At 34.8% G+C, this 14,287-nt stretch overlaps 1 protein-coding gene across 1 annotated transcript in view; it reads left to right on the forward strand.

Annotated features, from left to right (window-relative positions):
• The first annotated feature begins 1,724 nt into the window (after positions 1 to 1,724).
• The window catches only part of LOC127865665 (MAM and LDL-receptor class A domain-containing protein 1-like), a 31,502-nt gene continuing 18,939 nt past the window's right edge, over positions 1,725 to 14,287 (forward strand). Inside the window, exons 1-7 of the mRNA XM_052405583.1 lie at positions 1,725 to 1,873; positions 1,980 to 2,182; positions 2,334 to 2,412; positions 3,365 to 3,442; positions 3,796 to 3,957; positions 9,314 to 9,579; positions 9,819 to 9,945. Coding sequence (XP_052261543.1) covers positions 1,852 to 1,873; positions 1,980 to 2,182; positions 2,334 to 2,412; positions 3,365 to 3,442; positions 3,796 to 3,957; positions 9,314 to 9,579; positions 9,819 to 9,945 — 937 coding nt within the window. The 5' untranslated portion in view covers positions 1,725 to 1,851. The remainder of the gene's footprint in view (positions 1,874 to 1,979; positions 2,183 to 2,333; positions 2,413 to 3,364; positions 3,443 to 3,795; positions 3,958 to 9,313; positions 9,580 to 9,818; positions 9,946 to 14,287) is intronic.

The following is a 14,287-nucleotide window of genomic DNA, read 5'->3' on the forward strand; positions in this document are numbered from 1 at the left end:
TCAGCAACAACTAAAGCTGACAACTAATAGAGATGTGAGCCAACAAGACATTAAAAAATAGCTAACATGATGTAATGTAAGTACTGTTTAAAACAGAGGTATTTACTTTATTACAATTTGGACATTATTATTGATTAATAGGAAGCAATTAATTTATGATTGTTTCCTTTTGAAGGGCTCTAAGGCACCTCGACATTATTATTGCTCCGATCATCATTGACTCATGCGGTGTTGTCTTCTTGGAAGGAACACAATGTGCTTCACAGATATATATCTTTATCTATAGCTCAACTTATAATACATTGTCATTATAACCCCTCATTACAAATTGTAAGAGGCGGTATTCTGGAATAAGGTTGTACATCTTCCCGTACGTGATTATTTTTGTCTTGGGCATAGCGCAAAACCTGCTAAAGGTTTCAACTTGAAGGTCATAGTAGATAGGCAGATTTCGTAAGGAGTATTTGCAGTGCACAGGGGAAATAAATTTTGCTTTTATATGTTAATGTTATTAATGTGTGTTATTATTTTAAGATCTTTATTGCGTTTTTATATATAATATCATGATCCTTCTAATGACTCGATGTTGCACATTATTATTTAGAGCTTGATATTTTTGGTACTTGTCAAAACAGCCCTTTTTCAATCTTGATTCTATCAAAAACTCAATACCATACCAAATGTATTAAGTTAAATCCAGAGTGTCAACATATCAAATATCATCTCATATGCAAGTGACCAACTGACTGAAATTTAAAAAAGCTGAAACATCGATTCGGAACTCTGTAATGATCTTGCCAGAAATATACGGAAAAACAGATACACATTTAAAAAGGTAAATATGCTTGTTTTGTTAATGAAGTTGAGGCTCTAAAAGCCGATTCAGACAATTTGTCAAATAATCGCATGATGCGCAAGATCGCTCGCATCAGGACTATTTGCGGTTCTTTAATTTTAAGAGGACAGAAATGATGACGATCGCCCTTGTGAAGACTGTCGTAAAACAAATCTGCTTTGTGTCAGGATATTCTTGGTATTCAGGATACCGATATTAAAATACAAATCGATCGGTACATCCGGTCCAACAAGCAAAAGCTTGTCTTTGTTAGCAATGAGTCGGCGCAAAGCATTATACAAATCCACAAATCCGATCCGGGCTGCCGACTTTTTTCCAACGGAGATCCAGGAAAGGCGCAGGAAACCTAATACATTCATGAACAAGTGCCTCAGTTATGGTAGAAACTTAAACCTTAACTACTACAAACTCTATGTTGACAATGAAAACGGATATCGCCGACAACGTTGAGTGGCCGGTTGGCGAGCCTTTTAGGACGACAGACGCTGCGATCCGATCATTAAAAGAACAGCGGAATCGGCTACGCATATTGCAGGGAAATTTAAAAGACCTGGTTAAATAAACTTTTGTGTTCTGATGTCCTAAATTGTATTTCTATCTTTGATATTTTAGTGTTTTGTGAAACATGGACTTATTATAAGTCAATAAATAATATTTACAGTTTTGAAAATTTCCACTTTCCGAGATCTAAAACACATGCATGTGCAAAATGTTTTAACGACATAATTACATTAACTACACACTGTTTTCTTCCAATGTCATATGATTTTTATAATTAATAGTATATATCACATATATATTTCAAATTTACTTTATTCATAGATTCATATGCCATAAGTATATTTAAATACAAGTTATGACTAAAATAATATTACCAATATAGCATCAAAGAGTCACGCACGTAGATACCTCGTATAGTTTCGTTCCATTTTAAAGATAAGATCGAGGCACGATTTTCACTCTGACATAAAGTCTTTATCGTGTAGGTTTAGAATATGTCGGCGGGCAGAATTAAAGGTAAAATTAGTGAAACTGATATAATAAGTAATATTGGTATTGAATTCAGTTAGTATTTCATTCGCTATTTAAAAACAAATATTTTCTTCCATCAACCATTTTCCAGGAATTTTTAGATGGGTATTTTTTCTTTGGCTACTTATTCATCTTGCGAAGGCGTCGGAATGTTTCTGCTCTCTTGGTGATTCCTCAACTCCTGCGCAAAGTCGACCAAATGCAGCATCAGAAATTGTCGGATTTATGAAATCCAAAACGTGTTTCAATGGTATTTCCCAACCTGGCATGGAATGGATAAAAGTCGACAAGACTGTAAGAATTTATACCGATCATTATAAAGATATGTAGTCTATAATTCTACACTTACATAGAATTTTCTTGAATGTTGATATTTTAACAACATATTATTTGAAACATTTCAAACAACATTTAAAATAATTCTTGCCAAACTAATATTTTTCAGGAAATATTTATTCGCAAACATTCGCTGACAGCGTGCCCTGATGGTCTTGCCCAAATAACTTCCGGAATACATCATACACGTAACATTACAAATGTGTTATAGTCCGTGGTTTTGTTTTTTGAGTGTAAAAGCATGCATGAATTTACAGTCGTTCTTTTTATCATCGACCAGATCAGTGATTTCCCGAGGTCGTACTTAGTTATCGTGGCGAAGTACAACACTAAGGTTATTTTATGTAAGCAAGGTTTTCAAAACAGAAGCGTTTCCGGCATGCAACTAATAAGTGGGTGACTAGTCTAGTTTACCACTCGTCACGTCTATTAAAAAAATGCAGTTTCGATACCCCAATATTAAACGTTTTTTTTTCTGCAAAATTAAGTATATTTAGTTTTATTTTGGGGAAACTTAATTATTTATCAGTAAATATCATGTAGATTGTGTGTTTGATTGCCTTTTTATATTTCCACGTTAGCATTGTGTAGACATAACACAAAAATGATGGATACTTTTTCTGTCTGTCGTATCTGATGCTGTTGCGCTGCTTTTCATGTAATTTAATCATAATGGAGATTAACCATCCAGTTATAGGTTTAGAATATATATTAAAGAGCGATTTATGATCCAGTATAAAACAGAACCATTCGTTTAAGAGCCAGTTTCCTTTCCATTAAAAACCACTCGGTAAATGAATTTACGAATCATAAAACTGATTTCTTAAATGCAAATAACGAAAAGTAACCGCATAGCATACTTCGGCTTGTAAGTTCAAGAAAATACACATTCAACTGCCGTGGAAATAAGAACCATCTAGAAGTTGAGAATAAATGGACTTTATATTTCGCAAATGATCACAGTAACAGTTGAACGGACACTTAACCTCGTAAATAATCTCTTTAGCAGTTTGTTCTCAATTATTATTATCTTGGACTGTCAATGTTTCATGTAAATGTTAAATAAATAAAAGATTTGTGTCAGTTATTGTATTACTTGCGTTACCTTTGTAGTTCTTATTTTAAGATAATTATAAATAGGAAACGGCTTTGAGACATTAAAGACGCAAAAGACAACCAACTCAAGGTTACGGAGAGAAGAAAGGCGCTTTCTGTTAGGTATTTCTATAATACATGCAAACTGAAACAATCATTCGCTGCTGCAATAATTGACTTTTTAACAGAAAAAAAGTATATACCTTATAATCACCAATTTTATATACCTTTAGTTTTACGTATTTATGACTTTAGATGGCCTCACGCTACTTGGTTGTTTATTATACATATACATGCATTACATTTATCTACCGGCGGTTAATGACAATAGAATACACACATGTCAATTCAATCCATAATACTGTCGCACATGTTTCGGCGACAACTTATTAATCTGTGTTTGTTTTCAAATAACTGTTTTTTATACTTAAACTGAAATGATGATCCTGATATTATTTTATTCTGTTTTTAAACAGACAGTGTGAATCATGCACAGTGTGACTTCGAAGTCCAATCGTTTTGCTCGTGGAGAAACATACAAGGTGGTCAAGACGACTTTGACTGGGTTCTGTATCAATCATCAACACCCACAGACGACACAGGTCCTAAGTTTGACCACACCTTAAATAATGCAACAGGTAATTGCACGGGAAAAAATGAATGGATTACAAACACCTAAACTTGAAATGAATTGGTTTTAATTTGCATCTCCGTTTGCTTTTTGATGTGAATACAACGCCTATTGGATGGATAGTAAGTTAGTTCCTTTTGCCAAGTTCCTTATTCTTTAATTGAATAAGCAATAAGCAATTCTTAAGTAAATCAAAACAAAATACATTTTCTTTATGTGTTAACTTACATATTTATCTTTCTTCGTCGCTCTTGTATAGGATTTTGTATTTAAACCGATGTTTTGTAATTCGAATACTAACTTCATACCCACAAAGCCTAAAGCATGTAACATTATATATATGTGTGTGATATAAAAGTGCAATCTTGTACATTTTAACATGTTTATTTTTATTTATAATCCAGTTCCTTTTCGCGGCTGAACCAGTTCCATATTGATCCAAAGTTGACCACATATAAATGAACATCATTATATATATATATATATATATATATATATATATATATATATATATATATATATATATAGGTTGTACGTTTAAAATAATAATTACAATACATGTCTACTTAGTTTTAAGTAATGATAATCCAGTTCCTTAATCCGTTTGAATAAGGAATAAAGAACTGGTTCCTTATTCCTTATTTAAATTGAATAAGGAATTTGCACGTTCAAATCGAATAAGGAACTGACGTGTTCGTTGCATAAATTATAAATAAAAATGAACCAACGAGACGAATACATCAACGAAAAGTATTGTTAATGTAGGACGAGTATAAAAAAGTTAATTGCAGTACATTTCTACTGTGTTGTATTAAATAAAAACATGGTTCCTTATTCGGGTTGAATAAGGAATAAGGAACCAGTTCGTATAAGGAACTGGCATTTTCTTACTTAACACATTAATTAATATAAATAAAGAGACGCATACATCAAGGACAATTAGTGTAAATGTCGGTTGGTAATACAAATATGCATTTATTACAGTACATTTCTTCTTAGTTCTGTGTTGTTATGATAACCCAGTGCCTTTTTCGCGGATGAATAAGAAAAAAGTAACCAGTTGCACTATGTAGAAATATGACTGATAACAACCGAGAACAGCGCCATTTTGTCGGTTCCCACCACAGGTGGTTAGCGTGTGGCTATGCTATTAATTAGTGAAAACATCATTTTGAATGATAAATAATCATATTATAACAAAAAATTAACTTTTCTGAAAAAAAAAATTTCACTATCAAATATACACTTCAACACCGTTATTTCGAACACCGATAATCCGAAGTCACCGTTATTTCGAAGTATTTTTCGGGTCCCGATTGTGGTTCTTCTTTGTTCAATGTAAAATTTCATTGTTAATCCGAACTTCGTTAAACCGAAGAAATCGTTAATTCGAAGTGATTATGTCGGTCCCAACACTATAATTCGCACCTTATCATCAATCTTTAATCCGAAGTCAAAACTGCAAAACACTGCGTAATGTCACACCTATGTCGTCTGCTCGTTGTGCGTCAAAGCCGATAATTACACCTTTGTCGCCTGCGCGTAGCATGTAAATTTTATACTGTCGTCAAAAGCCGACGACGAGGCCGACAACACATGAATGAACATGATATATAATCAACGTGTGACCACATGCATCAACGACGTAAGGCAGTCCTACGAGCAAAACACGGGCAAAAGCCAGTTCTTCAATTTCATTGACAAATTGGAGAAATATGTTACACACGTCCAGTTTAGTGCTGCTAACGCCGGTGTTCAGAAAGACATCGCGTCTTATTTAAAAAAAATAGTGATTTCATTTCCGAAAATGTATTCATATGTATTTACATGTATGATGCGCTATGCATTATATTTTATATGTTCTGTAATTAGAGAAAAATAAAAAGAAGAAAAAGAATTGTTTTATTGATCCGTTTGTACTAGTAGAAATCTATTGCTATCTGACTAGTTTACGTTTTTAAGTAAAACAATTATTAAAAGTACAGTGTGACCGAACCATGCGAATTCCACACTGTTGTATTGTTTCAGGATCAAAGAAGTCGTCTGTCAAATGTTTATTTCGAATAATCGTTAATCCGAAGTTTTTTTTAACGGTCCCGACGACTTCGAAATAACGGTGTTGAAGTGTATATATAACAAGGTATGCAACTCAAAATCAGCCCAAAACGGGGTGCATCGCTTTGAACAGCCATATCTTCATCAATTTTGCAGCGATTTTCACGATCTCGGTCTTATTCAACGCAGAAATGAATTTCCTTTCTGGAAATGTATATGTCTTGCAATATTTTTTACAAATGCTGGGTCAACTTTTAAGAAATAACACGATACACAACACGCATGACCCAGTTGACAGTGATCATGTATTCTTTATGAATGAAATCTCCAGTTGTAAAGACACACCTCCGCATTGGACCAATGAAATCACTCGTATGTTTAAAATGTCAGTTAGTTGAAATGTATGTAAACAAAGGTTTCAAACGGCGCTGGACAGTTAGTCTTGATGCAGAATGTTACGACAAGAACGGTAATAATGTTTTTTCATACGTTTTATTGAATTATGGTATCGAACTACATGAACTTTATAAGGAAGTTGCCCTTTACTCCGTGAAGATTTCAGTCTTAAAGACAGCATGATCACTGTCAACTGGGTCATGCGTGTTGTGTATCGTGTTATTTCTTAAAAGTTGACCCAGCATTTGTAAAAATATTGCAAGACATATGCATTTCCAGAAAGGAAATTCATTTCTGCGTTGAATAAGACCGAAATCGTGAAAATCACTGCAAAATTGATAAAGATATGGCTGTTCAAAGCGATGCACCCCGTTTTGGGCTGATTTTGAGTTGCATACCTTGTTATATATATATTTGATAGTGAAATATTTTTTTTCAGAAAAGTTAATTTTTCGTTATAATATGATTATTTATCATTCAAAATGATGTTTTCACTAATTAATATCATAGCCACACGCTAACCACCTGTGGTTCCCACGACGTTTAATCGTGCGCCAATGTTTAAGGTCGCCGGATGCAACATAGGCATCTTAGAGCGAGAAAACTTTCGGAGATAGAAAATCTATTGAAATAAAACCACCCAATTACAGCTATGTAAGTTTTGTTTTGGAATTGAAAAACGTACAACAACAACAACGAAATACAGAGGCATTTCGATTAATCTTTTCAGTCTAATAGTGGCACATTTGCCGCTGCTTTCGGTTCAGTCTCGCTTTGTGACATCAGTGACGTCGCACTGATGACAACGCTGTCCGACACATTGGAATTCGTCGTGTGTCGAGGTTGAAAGTCGCCGAATGTACCGTTGGTCTGAATGAGCGAGAAAACGTGTATTCGCACTAACAAAATATAAGACGAAAACACACTTTTACAGCTAGGATTTTTCGTTTCAATTATAAAATAAAATATTGAGGCATTTCGATGAAACTTTTCAGTCTTCTAGAGGAACTTGGACCGCTGTTTAAGGTGCAATCTTTCTTTAAAGAGACGTGTTGAAATCATTTTGCATTCTTAATCATATCCCTTCGTAACATTTTCGTATGAATATAATTTTTTAATTGAAACGAAAAAGTGCGCATCCTAGATGTAAACGTGGGTTTTCGTCTTATTTTTTAATGCAAATACGCGCTTTTTCGCTCATGCAGACCAACGGTACATTCAGCGACTTTCAATTTCGGCACACGATTCTTGATTGTGGGATCTAAAAAACGGCAGTGGTCTTGATGGTAAACTGTCGTTCGCCGTTCTTTGCGTAACAGTTTTGTATTCGCACCGAATGACTATATGTCGGACAGCGTTGTTATCAGTGCGACGTCACAAATAAAGATACAATAAAGCGAGACTGAACCGGAATCAGCGGCAAAGGTGCCTCTAAAAGACTGGAAAGTTTCATCGAAACATACGTTACATTCAGCGACCTTCAACATTGGCGCACGATTAAAAGTCGTGGGAACCGCTAAAATGGCGCTTTTCTCGGTTGTTATCAGTCATGTTTTTAGATAGTGCAACTGGTAACGCTTTCCTTATTCAGCCGCGAAAAAGGCACTGAGTTATCATTACAAAAGAGAACTAAGAAGAAATGTACTGCAATAAATATATATTTTTTTTATCCCCAACCTACATTTACAGTGATTTTCCTTGATTTATGTGTCTCTTTATTCATATTAATTCATTTGTTAAATAAGAAAATGCAAGTTCCTTATTCGATTTGAACCAGTTTCTTATTCCTTATTCAAACCGAATAAGGAACTGGCATTTTCTTATTTAACAAATAAATTATGATTATGTAATCATTTAATACAACGAAGTAGATATGTACTGCAATAAATATTTTTAATACCCGTCCAAAATTTACAATAATTGTCGTTGATTTATTCGTCTCTTTGGTTCATATTGATTAATAATTTATAGAAACAACATTCCAGTTCCTTATTCTATTTGAATTCAAACTGAATACGGAACTGGATTATCATTACTTTAACCTAAGTAGAAATGTATTGCAATTAGTATTTTTAATATACAACCTATATATATAATGATGTTCATTTATATGCGGTAAACGTTGGCTCCATTTCATTGATGTTTAAGTAAGAAAATGCCAGTCCCTTATTCGGCTTGAATAAGGAATAAGGAACGGGTTCTTTGTTCCTTATTCAGCAGCGAAAAAGGAACTGGATTATAAATAAAAGCAAACATGTTGAAATGTACAACACTGCACTTTTATGTAAAATACATGTAAATTATTATTTTATGCTTTAGTTTTTGTTGAAGTGAACTTAGTATTCGTATAAGAAAATATCGGTTCGGTTTAAACAAGAAATCCTATGCAAGCGCGAATAAGAAACATAAAAATGTTACGTAATACACAAAGTTAATGTATTCGATTTATTTTGTTCTAATTTACTAAAGAATTGTATGCATTATTTTTCTTTAAAACCCTATATCAAATATGTTAAGCTGGAATAAGGAACACTGAACAAGTCTTAATCCTTATTCAAACAATGCCTCCTATTGCGCCGCTTTGAAACCATATATTTGACCTTTGACCTTGAAGGATGACCTTGACCTTTCACTGCTCAAAATGTGCAGCTCCATGAGATACACATGCATGCCAAATATCTAGTAGCTATCTTATATATTGCAAAACGTGTAGCAAAAGTTTTTTTAAAGTTAAACCAAGATTAAAGTTTGTAGCCAGAATGACAGACAGACAGGCCAAAAACAATAAACCCCGATCATTCGATCCGGGGGCATACAAATGAAAAAGGAACTAGGAAAAAGGAACCAATTTACTCTCCAGGCGTAGTTGTTACATTTTATATAAATAATCATTTTATAATAATGTCTTTCAGGATCGTACATCTTCATCGAATCAAGTGCTCCGCGTAACACTCTTGATACAGCTTGGATCCAAAGTCCAGAGATCAACGCAACAGTCGAACCTGTCCATTGCTTTCGGTTCTGGTATCACATGTTTGGATCTTCAATCGGTAGCCTGAACATTTACCAAGTGACACATGGTATTCTCCCTGGCAACCTGGTATGGTCTCTTACAGGTGCACAAGGTAGCACATGGATGGAAGGACAAGTGCCTCTCAGTTCGAATCATAGTTACTCGGTTAGTTTTAAGATGTTTAATCACATTTACTTATAAGAGTCAGGTTTTTAAGATTAGTCAACCACATGACAAAACAATATTGCATAATATTTACTATTATGTGTTTGTTCAATGACGACGTCAAACAGTTGCCTTCTTTATTATTGATATTTAAAAAAGAATTGTGATAAGAAATTGTATACATTGAATATCCACATGTACATGTAAAAACAATAAACTTTATATTCAATATTAATTAGATGTTGATCAGTGGCATTGTTGGAGACGGTTATCAAGGAGATATTGCCATCGATGACGTCAGTGTGTCACCAGGATACTGTGACGTCAAGCCGTCGATCGCCTCTAGAACTAACGTCACAAACACTGGTACTGTTCTTCTTCACGATGTTAATGTATCATATTTTTGACTTACTTAACCAGTATGTCTTAACCCTTATTCAACTAAAAGTTACGTACAGTTTTCGCACACATTTTATGTTTTTGAAATCCATACGCAAATTTAAGTATAACCAAATAATAGGTAAACGATATTATGATATATTATGATATATAAATATGATTTTAGCTAATTACACTTCTTGAGACCAGATGTTTTCTCTCTTCATGAAATAATTATGTTGATAATATTAAGGCTAAGTACAAAAGGTGTTGAACCTATTTCACCAAAAAACTTACCATTCTAGAAGTAACAATTATTATTAAATCTTGATAAAACTTGGTCTGGACAGTTTTCTAGACAATATCTAAGCCAGGCCTGAATATGAAACAAGCTCACCAATCCAAACGTTTTAATTATTGTTTCCACTCAAGAAGTTTACGACGTTATCATAATTGAACTTGGTCAGAAAGTTTGTATTCACAATTTCTAGGCTAAGTTGAAATCTGGATTTGATATGTCTTAATACTAGTTAATCGTGTAAAATTTTATATGAAAAACACAACGTATAACCTCTCTTCAATAGACATTTTATACTCAACGTTTGTATGTCTTGATCTCAAATGTTTGTAAAATATTAAAAAAAAAACACACACTCTAGTAACCAAAGATATGACAACACTTAATGAAACGTATTCAGAGAATGTTTATAATTACAAACTCTTATCTACGTTGAATCTCAATAAATTGAAATCATAAAGTCATTAAGTCAAATCTAAAAAACTCTTAAATAACTCTTGAAGCACTTTAATGCATAATTTTCATGAAACTTGCTCAGAATGGTAAAGCTGTCGAATATATAAGGGTTTTGTTGGTCATGTTTGGGGAAAAAACTTTTTCTAACATTACACACATTATACTTAGTAACTGTTTGATATGTTGATGTTATGCGTAGTTGTTATTTCACTCATGTGAATAATCAAAGTAATAACAAACACTTATGTGCGCTATACTATTTTATGTTGTTACTACGTTGATGGCTCAAGTGAGACTGGCTTATCAGCTCACTGTACGATATTAGTAAGGTTATTCAAGCGTGCAGCTTATCTATAGTCTGTATCACGTTACACTATGCAACATCCCCTTTGTTTTGTTAAGAGGGAAATTTCTCTTCAATAAAAATATGTGATAACATATTAACAATCAATAGTATTTATGTTTATATTAATAAGCACATAAAACGACCAGCAATAACACACATATATATATATTGAACTTGTAAATATTAATAATTTGATGTGTTGATCAATGTAACATAACCATAAACATCAACAACATTCTGAACATATATTTAGTCCATTCATTTTCTGCGTATCGCTGACTCGGCTACACTATTCTACCTGATCGTGTCTGATAAGATGAAATGGGCTTATCTGAAGGTAAAGAGGGATGTTGGATATTCAATGCACTATTGTTTGTTGGTTGTTTGACCTGTTTATCAGTGCTTGAATGATTTCTTGCCAAATAGTCAGGTGTAAAATCTAATATCTCTGGGAAATCCTCATTGGTTCTGATGAGGTAGCGGCGATTTCTCCTGTATACCTGACCAGAAGGTGTTTGTATTATGTAAGTGTAATCATTGTGTATTTCAATAACCTTAGCTGGTTTCCAGAGTTTTCCTACCTGGAACCTCACAGATTCACTCAAATGTAATCTGGTGCGTGGTTTTGCGGTTGTGTCATAATTGCTTTTCTGTTTATTTTTGGAAGTTTGAATTGAAGATCTGACAAAGTCTGGGTTAACGACTTTGGGAAGAAGCTAGGGAATTAATGTAGGCATAATTGACCTAGTTCTCCTACTCATCAGCAACTGCACGGGTGACTGATTGCAATCTGAGAGTGAAGTGTTCTTATACTCTAACAAGGCTTAGTGTGGTTCATGGCCACTGTCTTTTGCTTTCTGTAACAGTCTTTTTACAGTCTGTACTGTCCGTTCAGCATGTCCGTTTGACTTTGGATGATGTGGACTAGATGTGACATGTTCAATATGCCATAATTTGACAAAATTTCGAAATACGTCCGATGTATACTGAGGTCCGTTGTCACGCATCGGAATGCCATGGGTACTGAAGCGTGACTTCAGTTTTCTGACAACTGTTGTGGACAACATGTCCGGAAGTTTGTCTTTTTCAAAGTATCTGCTGTAGAAGTCAACTACGAGCAAATGGTCATTTCCATCAAACTGGAATATGTCTGTGGCAACCTACTGCCATGGACCCTGTGGAATTGAATGGGGTGTTAACGGTTCTTTCTGGTTTGAGTTTCTATGCGATAAGCAAATTGTACAGCTCATTATGTACTCAGTAATTTGCTTTCACATTCCTGGCCAGAACATAACATCTTTGGCTCTTTGTGTGCTTTTTTCAATGCCCATGTGACCTAAATGAACTTGTTCTAACATGTGTGGTTGGAGTCGCTTGGGTATGACCAGTCTCTGCCCTCTAAAAATTAGGTCATCGGCTGTCGTATCAAGTCAGGGCAATCCGGTTCCGGTCTAAAATGTAAACACGTATGCAAAAATGAAATCTATAAAATAAAATAAACGCGAGTGATCTGAGTGAATGTGGATTGTCTAAAATGGAGGGATTATATTAATATGGACTAGTTCACGAGAGACAAGTAATAAGCTTTTGTTAAAAGTGTTCTAGATGATATTTTTGATTTTCTTTTCCACCCGCCTAACTTTCGCGCGGGTGGGGTAGCATAATATTCAGGTTATATAGACATATAGACAGCAATCGTAAACTTATCTAAAGCGGATAAACAAGTTCTATCCTGTCAGCTTTCTACCTGATCTGTGCGGTGAACTCGTCACGCATGACCGGATCGCCTAATCGACGTATCGCCTAATTGAGAATAAAGAACTGTCATAGTGCCAAATAAACCGTTTACCACTTATACGTCCTCGGAGGAAATCCTAATGCAGCCTAATAACTATAATTATAATGAGCAAAAGGCAACACTCATCCACAGCTAGCGAGAGCAACGCTAGTTTATGTGAAGTACCAGTCTTCGAAACACCAATCACAAATAAACAAAACAAGAAGAACAAAAAGAGCATTAAAAAATCGAAAACAGAACAGGACAAAATAAACCAAAAAAGCATGACTGACTTTGTGCAAAGCGGTGCGGCTAAATCCGTGAAAGAGCACACGGAAACGTCAATTGAAAAGCGCCTCGATGACATTAGCTCTAAATTATCAAACGTGCTGACAAAAAATGACACTTCCTTAATTAGAACAATAATAAAAGATACTCTCGATGAAATAAAGGAAAAGTTTCTAGGAAGTATACTGAAAAAACTCGAAATATTGGAAGGTAGCCTTTTTGAAAATAAAAACGAAATAGATTCACTGAAAACAACAATTAAGGAACAAAGGGATGAAATAGATGCCCTGAAAAAAACGCAATATGACCGAGATTGCAGCCACACATCCGAGCTAAACGAACTTGAACAATACGGCCGGAGGAATAGCATACGTATCACAGGCCTCTCCAACGATACAGACCAACAGGCATCAATGGCCGTGGCCGACGAAACGATCTTAATGTTGAATCAAAAGCTTGGCACACATATCGAGACCAGGGATATCGACGTAGCTCATCGCCTTGGAAAATATGCCCAACATAAATGCAGGCCAGTCATTGTTAAATTCGTCAGGCGCCAAACGAAAATTGAAATCATGAAACGCGCCAAGCTTCTGAAAGGTACTGGCATTTACATCAATGAAGACCTGACTAAAATCAATGCAGAAGTTCTTGCTTCATTGCGCCTTAAAGAGCCGGAGTTGGTAGAGAAGGCCTGGTCCCGCGACGGGAAACTATTCGTTCGTTATCGGGGACAAGAGCGCAACGAACAAGTGACATTCGATAAATACAAACTCTGGATGGCAAAGTCATGGCCAACCAAAACCTACGCAACAAACAAAACAACGTACGCACGAAAAGTATCAAATGGCAGCGCCTCAAATCGTCAAACATAAATTAACAATAGAACAGTGACAAAACTCTGGTCCCGGAAATGGCAACCATCACCTTTGAAGATACCACCGTGTAGTTCCCCTTCGCAATTATGTTTTTGGATACTGCATGTAACTATGTTATTGTTACCTAAATGTAATGTGCATGTAACTATGTTTCTATTATCTAAATGTAATTCGCAACACACACACACTGCATGTAACTATTGTTACCTAAATGTAATGTGCATGTAACTGTGTCTCTATTACCTAAATGTAATTCGCAACACACACACACATTCATACACAGACTC

Source organism: Dreissena polymorpha, chromosome 2, assembly GCF_020536995.1.
Source record: "Dreissena polymorpha isolate Duluth1 chromosome 2, UMN_Dpol_1.0, whole genome shotgun sequence".
NCBI lineage: Eukaryota > Metazoa > Mollusca > Bivalvia > Myida > Dreissenidae > Dreissena > Dreissena polymorpha.